The 18,443-nt window shown below is 36.4% G+C and overlaps 1 protein-coding gene and 1 long non-coding RNA gene across 3 annotated transcripts; one reads left to right on the top strand and one right to left on the bottom strand.

The window, feature by feature from the left end:
* The first annotated feature begins 2,226 nt into the window (after window positions 1-2,226).
* Window positions 2,227-5,552, top strand: LOC148862813 (uncharacterized). 2 transcript variants are annotated; one of them, XR_016109857.1, is made up of 3 exons: window positions 2,227-2,580; window positions 2,746-2,827; window positions 5,260-5,552. It is a non-coding gene; the product is annotated as an uncharacterized LOC148862813 (long non-coding RNA). The 2 variants fall into 2 exon arrangements; XR_016109856.1 differs by having other exon boundaries at window positions 2,252-2,580; window positions 2,743-2,827.
* A 642-nt stretch (window positions 5,553-6,194) lies between these two features.
* LOC148862812 (myb-related protein 340-like) lies at window positions 6,195-9,943 on the bottom strand. Its single transcript, XM_088977886.1, has 3 exons — window positions 9,633-9,943; window positions 9,402-9,531; window positions 6,195-6,723 (listed from the first exon to the last, which is right to left on the bottom strand). Exons 1-3 carry the CDS (start codon window positions 9,766-9,768, stop codon window positions 6,435-6,437), a joined length of 555 nt encoding a protein of 184 aa, XP_088834012.1. The 5' UTR covers window positions 9,769-9,943; the 3' UTR covers window positions 6,195-6,434.
* Between the last annotated feature and the right edge of the window lie 8,500 nt (window positions 9,944-18,443).

Below are 18,443 nucleotides of genomic sequence, written 5' to 3'. Positions count from 1 at the left end.
TTCATGTCTCTATTTAACACTTTTGAATCTTAGGCAATTTCAAGAGACGTATTAGGCTAAAAAAAATGCCATAGACACACTATAACGTATACATTTATATTATACTGAAAATAATTTATATAAAATAAAATATTTATATATTAAGTGAAATACGCATGAACTGATCACAACAAATTATCATGCATTACATTGAACCTATTGAAAATTAATGTATACCTTGACGGCTAAGAGAGAGAAACCACAGAACGTGTAGCCAATTGTCAATTGATAGGTAGTGTGAGAGTTCGAGAAGCCACTCAGAGAGAGAGAGAGAGAGAGACGAAATGCTTGTATGTGAGGCTGTCGATATTTTCTATTTTGAATTATAAGTATATTTATAACTTAATCCAGATGAAATAACTCTATTTATGCAATTTGTTTTCCATTCACTAGTTTTAATTGATATTTTGGTATATCTTATTTACACTTTTTTTGGGTACATGTGTGGAAGTAGCATATACCATCATAAATACAGGGTATGAATATGACAAAAATGAATAATTAGATGATTTTTTTTTGATAAAATAAATTGCACATGTATTTTTAAGGGAAAGATTACAGCCAAGCGAGGGGAGGATAGTTGTACATTATTTATAGAGAGGAGCTCCTCTCTTGCTCCTCTCTTTCTCTTATTTTCTTCTTTTGAGGACTTTATCCCTAATTGATCATTCACGTCCTTCTTCAAGTAGAGCAACAAGAGGGTTTCAAATAAGCTTCAAAATATCTATCCGTCCGATACACTGGTAGGGGTGTATCGGATGAATTGATACTCATTTTTATTGCTTTTTTTTTGCAATCGGTTCAGGGGAATCAGTTTAAGGCTCTTCCACCCCCTGAACCGATCAGACCTCCAACACACCCAGTGTAAGGACATATCGGAGGGGTCCCAAAACAATACGTATCAGCCAATAAGGGCCAATACGTCTCAATACTTTGAACCTCGGTTTTAAACCACAAACTTAGGGCTTTTTATAGCATATAAGCAAGGTTCAAAGTACCGATATGATACGCTTTGTATCAAACATATTATATCGTATCTTTGGGTTCCAATACAGCTGTTTACAGTCAAGACCCCTCTTTTTTTAATAAAAAATATGCTTAAAAAGCTTCTCAAAAGCCAAATTTTGGAAAAAAAAAAACATAAAAGCATATGTTTTAAGTACCAATATGCCTCGCCGATACACAGGGGCGTATCAATGAACCTTGCATATAAGTACTCAAATTAATGGGACCCAATACGATTGAAATGCATGCGATGTGAATTGGGGGGGGGGGGGTCTGCGCATTTGAGGTAATTAAGGTAATGTTTGGCAAGATGACGAATCCTTGAAAAATCGACTGATTTTGGTGATTTTCAGGAAATTGGCCAGAAATTGATTATTGAAATTATCCCTTTCCAGGGGTCACCTTTTTTGGTGATTTCTTGATTTCTAGCTGATTCCGATTGTTTACGGACGACATGGCATACAACATGGTATTGAATAATAATTTATACAAAAATAATCAGCCCTTGAAAATCAGAACCAAACAGATTCAAAGAATTTTTCTCAAAAATCAGCTTACATGGCATAAATAATATCAAACGACAATTGTTTGAGGATGACATAGAATCCAACATGGCATTGAATAATAACTCTGATACAAAAATAATCAGCCCTTGAAAATCAGAACTAAACAGATTCAAAGCAAATTTCTCAAAAATCAGCTCACATGGCATAAATAATATCAAACAACAATTTTTAGTGATTTTTTAAAAAAATCATTGATTTCTGGATTATCGTCAAGGAAGAATCATCATTGATGCCAAACATCACCTAGGGAATAGCTCTCCTTGAACCGACTTGTGAGAGACTCATGAAGATGTCCTTGCTAACTCCTAACCCTAATTAAGATTAGTATATAGCAATAGAACATAATAAGACGACGATTAAGAATAGTTCTTAATTAATTGAGCCAATTCCATAGTTTGGAATTTATTGGGTAATTAAATTGCTAAATATTTTTACGAAGGCCATCACATAAAGTTCAAGGAAAAATAGGCAATGGTTTGAGAAAAAAAAATTAGAAACAGGCCATCTGTCAAAGTTGATCATCACAAAATAAAAAAATAATAATAATATTATGCTGCTTGACAAAGTTTGGCAACTTCTTTATTTATTTATTTATTTTTTTATCATTTGGTATTGTAGGAAATGAAACATAACTCAAAGATTGCAGTCTGATCGAAATGAGTAAATAAAATCAGAGTTATCACATGGCTAAGAACAATGAGAGACCTAACCTTCAATAAAAGGGCTATTGAAGGAGCGAGCTACTCAAATGCCAGCCCTCTAAAGTCATCCCGGGAAAAGCAAACCACATGCCCCAAAGGTTTTGATGAGTTTTGAGAGTTCAAACCTGTCAAACAGCAGCAGGGGCAATATGTTGAGCTTGTCCTGTTTTCTGTAATGTACAAAGAGATTGCAGCAAAGCGAGGAGGGAATACGCTGGGTACTTCTTCACAGTGGTTTTCGTCATGGCAAAACAAGGTGATTCACTGGGGTATGTAACTCAATTATTCTGATGATCCAGGAGAAATGACTACTTAACACGCACCTCACTCCAAGTAATATATGTTTTGTTGTTCCCATCAAATTAAACCTGATATATAGATAGATAGATGCTTTAATTTAGTTCTTTACACTGAAAGTTTTTCTTTTACAGCAGGCTCTTGTGAAGTTCATAACCCGCTTCCTTCAGCCCCTGGTCTTGTCATCATCACAGTATTGAATGTGGGAAGCCATGACAGGTAATCACGATTTCATCTCAAGCTCTGGGGTCTACAGATTACCTAGCTATTAATTTAGTTGAATCGATCTATTGCTGGATTTACATTACAAAATGCACCTTGGAGTTCGAGCATGTGAATATAGACCACCTATATATATAATCATCTATACTTACACACTCGAAGCTGCATGCATTTCTATTTTAGGTAACCAATCTGCACCAGAATCTCATTTACAGGTTAGCAATATTCTCAGACTCGGATCAGACACAAAGGGTCACAGCTCGAATATTGGTTCCATTGTCTGATTTGATAATTCATCAACTTGTTCCGATAAAAATATAAAATAAATAAATAAATATATAAATATATATATATATATATATATACTTGACTATATTTTTTAGAACTTCTTTTTTTATATATCAAAAGAGGCCCAAAACAATAGTATTATAGTTAGATGCATATATTTGAGATTTGTCTCAACAAGTCAACATTTCTAAGAAATGGGTTCTAAAAAAGAAATGAAGAAGTGTGCAGCCTAAAAGTCATTTTTGCCGCATTCCAGGGTGATGCTGACAGCATGAAGTCTAGTGTTATGAGACTTCAACAAACACAAAAATAATAGGATTAAGATTAAAGTTCAGCTGGTTAGGAGCCCCACTTTAGGTACACTGTGACTTTACACGTAATACTTGTACATGAGAAATAAATACCATTTTGTATATAAGTTTTTTATACCTCTCATTCTTTTTGATGTATAACTATATTCGTTTCATTCACTTTTTATGCGTGAATGATCAAATCAACTCCAAGTCTATCAAAACACTTTTTTTTTTTATTTAAAAAAAAAAGAATGAGCTTTCTTAATACCTTTTTATCTAACTACGAAACGCTTTTTGGTATAAACTAATCTGATAATTTTTTTAGAAGGCCCCCCCTAAGGCAAGTAATCTGATAAATACCTAACTAAAACCATTTTTATAAAGTTCAGTTACTCCTAAGCCCATGAATACATGCAGCTGCTAATAAAGGAAAATCAACCCACGTTCATCAAAACACTTTTTTCTTTGGCGTATAAAAAAAATACACTTTTTGCTTTATGATCTTTTAGGAAAGCATGAGCTTTGCCTAAGAGGCTAAGACAAATGCCTTAACATATATACTTGTTTGCTAAATACCCAAGTAAGATTATTGGGCCTTACTATTGGACTGACTTAAAATAAACACGTAGAGCCCAACCCCATTTCCATATCAGAACTTTTGTTTTCCTGAGTAGGCAAGATAATTTATTGGTGGCCTTATTTATTTGCCGACCACACATGTAAGGCTTCTTTCTCTATCACAAATCACATGGCCGTTTGTCGTTTGTCCCGCCTGAAGAGAATTTTTCCACATTTGTAAATCGTGGCTGAAACAAACGAAAGGCCCATGGATGATAACCTTTAATATTACTCGCCTTTCCCAGCCTTAAAAAGCCCAATTCAATTGTCCCTTTTGATTTTCCCACATAGGATTACTTATAACTAGAGAATGATCCCTACCGATCAATCCCTGTATCATTTAATTTGAAATTTATTATTTAATTATAAAAAAATTAATATGGATTTTACATCTTTATAATTCATAATCTATTATGACGTATTTTATTTAAAAATCATTATTAATTTATGTTATTTTTATGCGTTTTTTTTTTTTTTTTGTAAATAACCATGTTTGTATCACTTCAAAGTGGATTGAATGAATTTGAATAAACTACTTCTAAGATATTCATTCTATTTGCATCCCTAAGATCCTAACGTGGCAAAAAACTCAACCATCCTTAAGGCTGCGTTTGGAATAGGTGTAAATCAAGAACGATGTAAAAATTTACATCGGGTTCGGTTTTGTTGGCATTTGGAAGGAATGTAAATGAAGATTGATGTAAAACTCCACTCTAGTTTAGATTTGTTAGCGTTTGGATGGAGTAAAGTTTTACATTGTGAATCTATGTAAAACCTCATCAAGTATAAAGTTTTACATCGATTATCAATATAAATACTATATCGATTTTATTGATATAAAACCTTACACTTTTTTATCACAATTTTCAAAATATAACAATCACCTATTATACGGTTCAATCTTCGATGTAAAACGTCATCAGTGTACTTTTACACTAATAACGTTTTTATACCGAATCCAAACAAAGCCTAAATAAAGATGCCAATATGTTAATTTGACGTGATATTTTGTCTTTTTCACCACACACACCCTGATCACACCAATCATGAATATGATTGATGATAAACCCCAAACGATAGTACGATAAATAAAGAAATTTATGTGGATAGCTTTTTCAAGTGCATGAACCGATGAATTGAATGTTACGTTAATCATGTCTTGAGATATCTTTTTCGCTCATCATGTGGAATTGCTTAACCTGGGGGTGATATGCATGGTTGAGAGCGTAGGATTAGCTCATCACACTTGTTCGGGCTACCTAACTTTTCCATGACTGCTCCATCGGAGTTCGGAGGAGATGCCGCGTTAAAGTAGAGTTCAGAGCTACAGTCTTAAATTTGAGTCACAGGCTTCAATACAAAGAAGGAATTGAAGGATGTGGTTATATACCACTAGTAATGGTGATCGATCATGCGGTTGCATGTTTCGCACATGCCTTAATGCCTATGGATTCTGTAATTTTTCGGATCTGAGAATTAGTGCACGTGTTTAAGTATAAAGTATTAATTCTTGATTCTAAAAATAGGAATCGTGTTTGACATGACCCTGTGTTCCAATTCTAGATGAAGCATACAAATTAAAGACATCTATATAAAGAATAAAGACTAAAAGAGGGTTTTGATCCATAATGGAACAGGTGTGGAAGTTGACAAATTTCACAATGAAATTTCAAGAAAAATGGAAACAAAATGCAAAGTGGGTATTTCATTAATGGCTTTTGAAAATGAAAAAAATAAAAAAATAAAAAACAAATACCTAGTAACAGACAGATTGACGCTGTCCAAGTGCCATTGGAGAGCAGAGTTAACCTTCAGAGATGGTGGGGGAAAAAAGGAGATGAACAAACAATAACTCCAGGGTTTTGATTGGTAGAACCGAAACAATCACCCATGGGTGGGTTTTGATTGGTCTATAAATAAGAAATTACAAACTAGCTTTAATTAATATAGTTCAGTACTCAAAAGATAATCATACAAACCATTCATCATCATTATCATCTAAGCCTTATCCAAATCGACTATACGAACGAATGATCTTATTTCTTATTACTTCCACCCAAATTCCTTTTCACTATATACGCCATGAATTAAAATATAAGAACTGAATTATCTTATTTAGCTTCATTCGCATAGGCAGGTAGAAACCGGTCTTGGACTTTCAACACTTTATTTGGCTATATCAAATATCTTGATCATTTATTATATTAGGAGATGAACTAACTCAATTATCATATATTCGTATACTAAAATCCACATACTGACTACTGATGAGTGGTGACCAGCATCTTGAAAATGCTCAAGGACGTACAGTACAACTATTGATCAAACAGATCATGGTCCTCTTAAAAAATTACATAAAGATATTGGTATAACTACAGTTTTTATTTTTATTCACCATCCAGTAGTTACGGCATATACCAGAGATCCTCAACGCTCCAAAAACTGTCGTTAGATTCAGTGGGCAAAGCACCCATCCAAGCCTCCTGCAGGTTTCCAGTATATGTTGAAGAATATGGTTCAACTGCATTGGCATCACTGGACACCTGACTACTTGTGGTCTGTTCAGGGTTTATCACTGAGCTTTGGCTCGGGTTGTTCTCTGCTTCCTTGATGTGTTTTCGAATTTTCGTCCTCCAGTAGTTCTTTATTTCATTATCAGTTCTGCCCGGTAGATGCTTTGCAATTTTAGACCATCTGTATGGGCAAAGTAATTAAGCGCAATTAAATAAGAAAATATGGACGTATTATATTCACATACACTTTCCTGCAGTTTACAGTAAATTATCAATACCCAACATCTAGTTTGCAAGGAATCATCATTAACTGAATATAGACATCCAACTTTAGTTTTTCAACTACCTAATTCTACTGCTTCCATAAGCTTTTTCTATAAAAGATTAGTTCCCTTTTAATATTGACAGTTGCTACTACTTCTACAACTGTATTGCTAATCTTAACCCGGATAGAAGATACGCCTGTAAACTTAAGTCAAACAGAGAAGAAGATGAAAGTCATCTTCGAATGACTTTCGGGCTAACTATTAGCGTTTAGAAGACCAGATATGTAGTAGCTAAGTTCCATTACAAGATTACCATAGAGGGAAGGTCATTTTAATATGCATATCACCTGCTGTTGGGAATTGGGATTACCATGATGTAGTATTCCGTGACGTTCATCTCTCACGTTGTTGGGATTAAGCCATTTAGTTATTTTAAAATTTTCTTTTGCAATTCAAGATTCTGTTCAAGAAAGAAATGTTACCATTCTTTGCATTGGAAATATGGGAAACAACTCGTGGCATCACCATTTCCTTGACAATTTTCTCGCAACTCCCTGTTTCTCTCTTATTTTCTATCCAACTAAACACTAAACACAGCCTTGTGTTAGGTAGGATGTAGACGGGTCTGACCCTTCAAGTGAAATGAAATCCATGCCGGACCCAAGGTGCACATAAAGATCTAAACCGAAAAGGGTTTTATTCAATGAATTATGGATATAGATGCTCCATGAGAGAGAGAGAGAGAGAGAGAGAGAGAGAGAGAGAGAGAGAGAGATGGGGGGTGACTCTGACAGAGAGAGACCTTGATACTCATATGCGCTTAGAATTATAGCGAACCCAAAGAAGAGGCTCTGAGGCTTCATCTGGCTCGTCCAAGCTCAGTTTCAAAACTGGGCCTATTTGTGTCCCAAATTTGCAAACAAAATACACCCAAAACTCAGCCCATTTAAAATGCAAAGAGAAATTGGGAACAGTGAATGACATTTAAGTACAATAAAAATTGTGGTCGTCAATCAGGTTCTCCTTGGTTTTGAACGGATTCATCTAGCCATTCAACCAAATGAATTGCACTTGAGGTTTGGGCTCAGCCAATTCATGGGCTATTGGATATACGTGTCAAAACAGAGGCGACGACTGAGACATGAGATCCACCCCAGTGGACCCAGACATGAGATTAGTAGTTTTTTTACTTTTTTTTTTTTCTTGTGTGTGTGTGTGTTGGGGGGGGGGGGGGGGGGGAAGTGCCACAACGGCACTAGAATTCATTCAATTCGATACTAAAACCAGAATGTAATACATTAAAACTGAGGCATGAAAACAAATTTGAAGGAGTTAATTCATACATCTCCTCATTACCTGAAATGGCTAAAAACCATCTCTCTAAACCGCCGTTTCTTTAGAAATGAACTTTTGGTTAGGTTGTAGTGGTGTACCTTGCTCACACTAATGTAGCAACTGGAACACAGTTTTCCTGGTACACTGCATTTTTTCTTTTCTTTTTTTTTCGGGGGGGGGGGGGGTCGGAGGTACACTGCATCTAGTATCTATATATTGAGCCCAATGTTATTCTTGGAATAATGATATGTGACTAAGAACTTTGGAATAAAATTAAGAGAGAGAGAGAATATGATGGTCATGGACTTCACTGCTGTTCCCTGCACTATGTAGCCCATGAATCATTTAAATCTGAGACCGTTCAACCAATGGATGGGATTCAACCTCCATGGAGTCCCTAATTTTCCCACTAATCCTTTTTTGCATGGATAACGGCCTCGGTTTATTTGATTGGTCTGTGGAAGGGAGGGATAAAGATTGGGAGATTGGATTTCGTCCCCACAAAATGGCCATCACACCATTCTCATAACATTTGTTAGCCTTGCATTGAGAATATTTTCGTACTTACGTGTTTTTATGGGAAGATGTTCCCATCCCAGTGCATGGCTGAGGTGTTGTGAGTCGATTCTGTGAGAATGATAACCGGATTTAAGATTGACAAGTTATATATATAAACCGTTAGGCCATGTCCTGAACTTGTTCCAGAAAGAAAGAAAAGTGAAAAACCGTTGGATTGGAATCTGGGAAAGGGGTTGCCGATCATCAGGAAGTTAAGGACATCGGGCATGTTGATTCTGACTTATTTTCCCTTCCACATGTGTAAGTAACAACCCTCACGACTCACAAAAAGTGACGTCTCTCTCTCGCAAAAGTCAATTACACTACCAGAGTATGCTGTTTGAATGATGAAAGGGAAATATCTCTCTCTCTCTCAAAAGAAAATTACACTACCAGAGTATGTTCTTTGAATGATGAAAGGGGAATAGATCTCTCTCTCTCTCTCTCGCTCGCTAAAGGGAAATTACACTACCAGAGTATGTTCTTTGAATGATGAAAGGGGAATAGAATGAACACGCCCCGATCACTGATGAGTTGTACGTAGTACATGAACTTTTTGCTCCAACTCATCTGTGCAAGATGCACAATAAGGAAATAAAGCAACCAACCGTCCAACCTTCCATATACAAAAGAGGCAGGAGAAGATAAAAAAAAAAAGAGGTAGGACCAATCTTTGTAATAATCTTGCGAGTAAGCTCACCTGTTTCCCCACCTTGCGTGCAGTTCCATGATCAGGAGCTGCTCTTCAGCTGTAATGTTTCCCCTCCGGACGTCTGGCTTCAGGTAGTTAAGCCACCGGAGACGGCAGCTTTTTCCGGTGCGTTTCAGTCCTACAAAAACAAAAAAAGAAAAAAAACAGCAAGGTCACAGCACTTATGTAGAAACCAAGAATTAAGGTGATGCACATGCATTTATAAGAGGAACAGGCTACCTGCCGATCGTGCTAGCGAGTTCCATTCACCTTCTCCATGATTTCCAATGTAATTCATTAGAATCAAGTCTTCTTCCATGGTCCATGGCCCTTTTCTCACTTCTGGTTCTTGCGATCTGCTGGGCTTCTTATCCATCTCTCTGTAGTCTGTCCACACACACAGAGAGAGAGAGAGAGAGAGAGAGAGAGAGAGAAAGCTCAGGGGAAAAGGTAATAACTATCTACGGAATTTATAGAAGAGATCTAAAATGACCAAGATTAGTTGAGATTAATCAAGTTTTCTAATTAAGGTTAGAGAAAGTTTTATGCCTAACATTCATACTTCATGTATAATTGTATAATTTATAATTCATAATGAACACGTATTTGATTTGCTTCATAAAATCATAATGGAATTTAATCAATTTATTATACATGTATACATAAACAAACAACACATGCATGCATGTCATAATGTTATGTAGTCATGGGGTATAATCCTTGGTGGGTGTTTGGCATGTTTAGAAAACAATGCCACATATGCACCACATCAGAGAAAGTGATGCTTCAAATAATACCTTGTTTGGTATCATTTTTTTAGAAAAACGTTATTCCAGGTTATGCCTTGGAAATTAGAAAATTGTGGTCTAGAGCAATGCTAAATCAATGTTTTCTAGAAAATGGCCCATTGCTGCTAGTGGTACAATAATGTAGCATCCATCTTGGACATTAAATAATATAAAAACATTGCTTCTGACACAGGTATCAAATAAAATCAGTGCTGTTTTCTCAAAAAAAAATGATACTTACAATTTCACATGTCAAACACTGTTTTTCTTAAAAAATAATACGTTATTCCCAACACCCATGCCAAACACCTACCAAATAATTAATCAACACACACCAACACCTCTGCGTCTCAATAAAATTCCAAATGACAACTTGCAAATTAAATTAGACCCCACTCGTTTGACTCCGCCCGATCGAAAACCACTGGCTCGTTCTCATACCCATATCAAACATCAAAGAATTTTATCCATCTTTTCTTCAGCCCCTAACCGATCGACCCACCGATTTTACTTCAAAAACCCAATTAATTTCACACGATAGTGCATTACGATACATGCAACGTCATTAGATGTTACGGAGAAATTTTTCATTGGTAAAGAAGTTATAAATTTGTGTCCATCGGAAAAGAGTCTTGCGTTGCGTCGATAACATAGGACCCGTTTGGGAGAGCTGAGTTGAGGATTCAGTTAATTAAGATGATTTAGTTGCTTTGAGGTGGCTCTGGATAATCTTTAAGGAGGTTGATGCTAGTGGACAGTTGGACTCTTTTGAGATTTTCATCAAATATACTGCATAGGATGTTCATGTGGAGCAGCAAAACCCCCTGCCTCTAAAGTTCCAAACGGGCACATAAGAAACAGCTATGGCTGCTTAAAATATTGAGAGGTGCAACTGCAACTGCAACTCGACTGGAAGAATTTCAACCACATTGGAAGAATTTAAAATATTGAGAGGCTCACTTTAGTTTTAACAAATTCTCCTTCCAGACCAATCCAAGTTATGGGTCCGGGTGTAGTAGTCACGTTAGGTAAGCATAATGTTAGCAAATAATAGTTGTGTCACACATGTTTCTGTTAATGCGCCTTTCATTCAAATGTTATTGTTCCGTTAGACAAAAATTATCTATTATTTTATTATCTTTGCCAACTTTCGATTTCTCAAGGGCAAGGAAAAAAAATAGAAGAATATATCGAAGAGAGTTCGGATTGACTGTGAATAAGGTGTGGATTCAACATGGGCCCTATGTATACAGAACAATTGTATCTTGACTGGTGGTAGGTTATCTAGTGCGTTGTGTATGATGTTGTCTCAAATAAGAGTGTCAATGGACCAGTTTTGGATTGGACCCCGTCTAGTCAAAAATCAATTTGGACGGATTGGATGGACCAACAAGACATTGGATTGGACCAATCCGGTCCTAAATATTTGTTAGATTATATTGGATCTCGTCCGTCCATAATAAATTTATATTAGTTTGGGTTGGATTAAGCCAATATCTGGTCCATTTATATAAGATAAGAATATATGTGCCAATGGATTGGGTTTGGGTTAAAACCAATCTAAATCAAAATAAATTTGAACAGATTGGATGGTGCAGACATTGAATTGGACCGGTCCAAATTGGGCCAAAACATTCATTGGATTGGATTGGACCTGGTCCATTTATAATGGACTCACGCTGGATTGGATCGGATTGGACCAAATCCAGTCCAATTGACACCCCTAATCTCAAACCCCCATAAAGGAGAGGAAAAAGATGTTAATTGCTTTGTAAAAGAAAATTATAAAATGTGTCTTTTTTTTTTTCTCAAAGGAGCGCACTATGTGGGGATAGTGTTAGATAGTGTATGCCCTTAACTCCAATCAGAATGATGTGCATTATGATATTTAATGTAAATGAATAAAGTACATATTTGATTCATGTTATTATGGTGTGTTTTTGTGTAATACCCTTAAACTGTACACATATGAAACTCATGTTAGTTTAGAATCTCCACAGCCATTGGATAGATCTGGGGAGATTTATCCTGCCAAGGTTGACACTAATGTTCCACCAAGTTGGTTGGGGTGTCTTGTCTCAATTGTTAGGGTGAGACCTGAGGTACATGTAGTGTGGGTTTTCTTGAAACATTGAACCGGACCAGAATTCCAGTATTACCCTGGACCTTAGAGATAGATGGGCAAAATTGGAATGTTACACCTGACCCCTAGACTCGATTATGATACCATATTAGGTGTCAGATTGGGTTGTCTTTGATATGCCAATCAGTGAGATCCTTAGAGGGGGTCAAAACCTGGGTATGTTGGGACAGTCCGAGATTTCATCTGAGTGGGTGATCATAGTGACAGGATTAGCCCCTTTGTCGGGCAAAGTGAATGATCGGGGATGCACTCTCTCTAATGGAAACCTATACTGCCGGCAGTTGATTTCAACCGTTGAAATTTATTTTGCAAAATGTTTGCAAATAGTTTTAATTCCTAGGATCCATGTGAGTAGAGAGTGCAACACTGTACATTGCAGCCGAGGGAGATGTCCTCTCTTGTCGGGCAGTGTTTGATCATTATGGGCTGAGAGGTTAAATGTAAGACCATTGAGGGTAATACCTGGTGGGTTAATCTTGCATCTGCGCATAGTCCTTGGATTTTTATAAGGTGGCTTGACCGAAGGACCATTTAGTATAAATGTTGGGCCCATTAAGAGCCCATGGTGATGGACTCAGGGGTTCACTATCTCCTATAGTGAGTTCGGCCAGGCCTTATAACAGATGTTGGGCTGAACACATGTAACTGATGTGTAGATCAATGTTTAGGTCCCACGCAATACAAGAATATCCAACTGGGCAGCAGTTTGGAGGGTAAGTGAGCATATGGACTTAATGGGCCTAAAGCCCAATTCGAACTGGCTTAATGAGATTAATTAAAAAGGGGCGGTTCTGGGATTTAGATCAGTAGATAGGATAAGAGGTTGTCCCTATCCACTCAGAGAGAGTCTAGATGTAAATAAAGATTTGAATCAGGAAACTCCTAATTAGATTATGAGGGTTGATATTTATCTGTAAATAAGATAAGGGATTATCCTTATCTCTTAAAGAGAGTCCAGATCCAAATACAAGATTTGGATTAGGAAATTCCTAATGAGATTAGGAGAACCTCTCTTTAAAGCTATAAATAGGAGAGCAAGGCGAACCCTCAAAACACAGCAAAAATCATCTAAGTGACTGTTGATTTCTAGAGAGAGACAACACAATTTGACTGCACTGTCTCTTTCTCTCCTGCTCTTATCGCCATACCAGTTCGATCTCCACCTGTGGGAGCGATCAATAAGAGTTCTTGGTATTACTTTTTGGTAGAAAAGGTAATCCGAAGTCGTGCTCACTAGCCCTCCATCAGATTCTTGCTGAAGAACCATCCTGTTGATTCTGCTTCATCCTACACCGTGTCATCTTCGGTGGAAGCAGTCTTTGGATTTTTCCTTGGGTGTGAACTCCTTCATTGGAGATTATTACTACTTTATATCAGGTATATCCCTCCACTCCCTTTTGGTTTCAGATATGGTCTGGTTTATGTTCAAGATTGATCATTGAAAATGCAATTTTCTAAAATAGGGAATGTGATTCCCACATGGGAGAGAGAAAAATTTTTGAAATTTCGCCCAATGTACCTGTAGGGTTCGGCCATCCATATGATGGATTTCTCATCCCTTCAGATAGCTCATCCCCCAACCCAGGTACAGGTGAGATCTCGCAAGTCTCCACTACAACTAGCATGAAACCTTACCAACCAGTCAAGGGAGTCATGCTCTCCCATGGTCTAGAAATCTCCACACATAATACATTTTTTCATCCAAACTTTCTTCTTCTCCCAATGGTTGGCTGCCCTATGGTCCATCCATAAGTTTTGGGCCCCCTTATAAAAAAAATTTAACTTCATCCCTGCCTCCATTTCCAAAAGTGTACACATTATCAAGTAGTATTGTAGTAGATCATATCTATCTAAGCAATATTCGATTGGTTATATCGTGTGTACTAGACCTGGCAAAAAGTTGACCCAACCCAACCCGAAAAAATAGGGTGAGGGTCTCATATTTAGCAACCCGAATATGAAAATGACTTGATCCGATCTGACCCGAAAAAAATTGGATTGGGTTGGGTTGAGTCATGGGTCAACCCATTGACCTGATTGTCAAGTCTAATTGGGATTATTTGTGTTGTTAGAAGTTTCCACTCTTTAATTTTTATTATTTAGTATTTACTTTTTATGGTTTACTCTTTAAATTGTTAAATGTTCAAGTTTTTATTTTATATTTGGAATTTTAAGGTTAATTCTTTTAATTTTGACATTTTTCATGTATTTTTCTTTATTTTTTTTAATTCCAAATTTTTTGGAATGACCTGAATTGACCCATGGGTCAACCCTAACTTGAACATTTAGGGTTAGGGTCTAGCATTTGACAACCCAACCCAAAATTCAACCCGACCCGAAATCAACCCAAAATACCTTGACCCAACCCGAACACGACCCACCCAACCCAATTGCTAGGTCTAGTGTGTACTATAACCACCATATTCGCCTGAAGCAAAATTTTCCCCATGAGCCGGTGGTTGACATGGTCCCTCTTAAAACGGAGGCATGGTATCCAATGGTCAACCACAGACTAACTTCTAGCCATCAATAGGTTCAAAGCATAGAGAGACAATAGGAGTATAGGGCTTGAAACCCACCAGAACCACAAATAATTCAATATTTTGAGCAAAAAAATCGACTTAACCGATGGCCATAACGTGAGTCTGGATCTAATAGCGATAGGCTAGGGGTGATCATGGGTTAGGTCAGGCCTATGGATCGTATGTATAAAATATTAATATATAATATTTTAGGCCTTGCTTGGTTCGCAAGAATGGGGATTTGGAATTAGAATCGGAATAGGCCAGCTCTTTGGTTTGGCAGAATTGGAATCCCATTCCCATTCTTGTTAGAATGGCATTCCCCTATTTGAGGGAATGGCCATTTCCAGCCCCTCTCTTAGAAATTAAATTTCATTCCTGTTGATTCCAATTCCTATTCTCATTCCTATCTGAACCAAACAGATTATGGGAATAAGTGGCCATTCCGATTCCGATTCCAACTGAAAATCAAACGGACCCTAATAGTATATATCATATAATATGTGCATAAAAAATATTTTATATATTATATAATAAAAAATATTACATATATTATGAATTATAAGTACTATATTATAATATTTATATATAAAATACAACATGAAAAAAAATAGGTGGCCACCCCTCCACCTGGAGTAAAGTTTGGGGATAAAAAATAATAATAAATACAATTATACAAATATGTATGAATACTATAGATAAATGATCACTCCTAAGGTAGGTACATTCAGGAGAACAAACTAAGCATTTAGTAAATTTTTTGGTACTTTGTTCCATAAATACCCCCAACCTACTCTTGAAATTATTCAAAGCAAATGTCTAAGATGGCTGCTGTATTTTTTATTGAGTGCTTATTGTGCTCGCAAGATGCAGATGTACCTACTAAATCAGGTCTCCATAAACGTAGCTATACATTGTATAGATTTCGAGAAAGTCACAATTCATGAGCTACTTGGAAATTGGAATATGATCCAAGTGTAAAAGTGTCATTTCATAGTGAACTGTCTAATAATCATAGCAAATAAATCATGCACTGTATTTCCAGTACTTCTAGCAATATTCTTACTTGTTGAAAGTTCGATAGTCTAGCTAGGCGAAGTTCTCATAATATGTCTGCTCTTTTTATTCATTACTAGTAAAATGCTAATGTTAAAGGTTAACCAACAAAACTTATATATAAGTTCATATTTGCAATCATTAAGGAGATTAAGATTAAACTTTGACCTTTTTTGACAAATTAAACATTGAAGTAGGAAGTTTTGAATCATCATCTTTTTCAAGAAAAGTTGTAGAAAATTTGCATGTGAGGTGAAATGTCTTTTCTAATACAAAAAAATACTAAAAATTTAAAATTAAATAGAGATTAAAATCAAGCTTTAATGTCCTTTCTAATCCAAATTAAAAATATCAGTGCAACATTGAAAGAATGACAATGATGGTAATGTTTGATTATACTTCTCATATCTTGGGCACAAATATTGAAAGTTTAAATATACAGTTCATGTCTTCAAACAATTATACAATACAAAAAAAAAAAAAAAAAATCCTCACAAAAAACTAAGATTTGATTTTCATAACTTGAATATAATGGCAGATGCAAGTGCATTAGATTGGAATAATAATGTATCAAATCAATTATATGAACAACATTACCTATAGAGATGAGTCACTCCAATGAAACAAAGAATTGACATAGAATTGATGGAGAGGCCACTCCTAACCAATTTTCTTTTTTGGCATTGCCTAAAATCCTTGAAAACAGTTATTACTAGTTATGAAAAGGCAAAGCTAGATAGTATACAAAAAGGATTTTCACTCACTCTAATTGATTGTAATTGAAACTAAATATATACAGTGGTCAGTTACAATATCAATTTAAATTTCAAAAATGATACAGGGCAAATTTGGTTAGTGATACAATAATCAAGTAATTAATAGGAGAATTAGTGAGTGATTGAGTCAGTTATTGTCAAGATGTACATGTGATAACATGCCCCCGCAAATTGAGTTCACTCTTAGTGATGTTCAATTTGGAATGAAGATCAACAAAACGGGCCTTGGAAGGGCATTAGTTAGGATATCTGCAACCTGATCTTTGGTTGAAATATAACGCACTTCTAAATTGCGAGAGGCCACTTTGTCGCAAACAAAGTGAAACTCTATTTCCATGTGTTTAGTGCGAGATTGAAAAATTGAGTTGGTAGTCAAGTATGTTGCACCAACATCACCACACCACAGTGTTGGAGGAGTGGTGAGAGAGAGACCTAACTCACCAATTAAATATTGTAACCATATGAGTTCAGATGTTGCAAAGGCAAGAGAGCGATACTTGGCTTCTATATAAGACCTTGCTACCGAGAGTTGCTTGTGAGAGGCCCATGAAATAAGGTTGGGCCCGAGGTAGATGGCATAACCACTTGTGGATTTACGATCATCCGAATTGCCAGCCCAATCTGCATCTGAATATGCAAACAAATTGAAAAAGGAAGAGCAAGTGAGCTACAACCCAAAGTGGAAAGTGGCTTTAAGATAAAGAAGAAGGTGTTTGATGGTTGTCTAATGGTTGCTGGACTAAGTACACTCGTTGATCCATACGCTATAGTGGTTGCTATAGAGGAGGTGCTTCCTTGTGCCATGAGAGCTCGGATACAAATGCTCTAATACCAAGTTATGAAAAGACAAAACTAGATAGTATAGAAAAAGGGTTTTTTACTCGCTCTAATTGATTGTAATTGAAACCAAATATATACAGTGGTCAATTACAATATCAATTTGAATTGCAAAAAGGATACAAGGTAAATTTGATTAGTGATAACATACGTAAGTAATAGGAGAATTAGTGAATGATTGAGTCAATTATTGTCGAGCTGTACTGACGCAGCGTGGAAGCAATAAACTGGACTGGCTATGCAAGCACCAGGCGAACCAAGTTTCTAGCGAAACAAGAAAGAGAGAAAATCTCTAGAGGAGAGAGAAAAGGTGGCGAGAATTGAATAGAAAATCTGAAGTGTCTATTAACTGAAAATAATAGCAGTATTTATACTACATTTGAAAATCATAGAATAACTAGGAAAGAACAACTAAGATAGATATCAAAACATCTAATCTGGATAGGATCGAATTCTTCTTGATCTTGATCTTGATCTTGATAGGATCAGATTCTTTGCCATGATCTTCACCGTCCGATCTCCATGTATGAATCTTGGAAGTCTTGGATTATCTTGATCTCTTAAATTATTGATTATCTTGAATTCTTGAATTCTTGATGGATCTTGAATCCTTTCTTGACTTATCTCTTTCTTGGATCTTGACTTATCCTTATCCTAGGAGCTACCGCCCCTAAGGTGATGTGGGCTTTGGGATGGGCCTCCATCATTCTCCCCCACTTGGAAAGAACTCGACCCCGAGTCGTGGCTAGGATATGCAAGTGTCATCTTTGGCAGGTAGCGATGGATGTCAGCAACATTGAAGGTCTTAGAGATACCCATATGATCTGGTAGGTCCACGACGTATGCATTGTCGTTGATTTTCTTCATGATCTTGTATGGACCGTACTTCCGAGGCTGCAACTTGCTGTATTTTCCCACGGGAATCCTTT

Source organism: Nelumbo lutea, chromosome 3 (genome assembly GCF_056320005.1).
Source record: "Nelumbo lutea isolate HS-2025 chromosome 3, American lotus-T2T, whole genome shotgun sequence".
Lineage (NCBI taxonomy): Eukaryota > Viridiplantae > Streptophyta > Magnoliopsida > Proteales > Nelumbonaceae > Nelumbo > Nelumbo lutea.
This window is presented reverse-complemented; position numbering and strand designations above follow the sequence as displayed.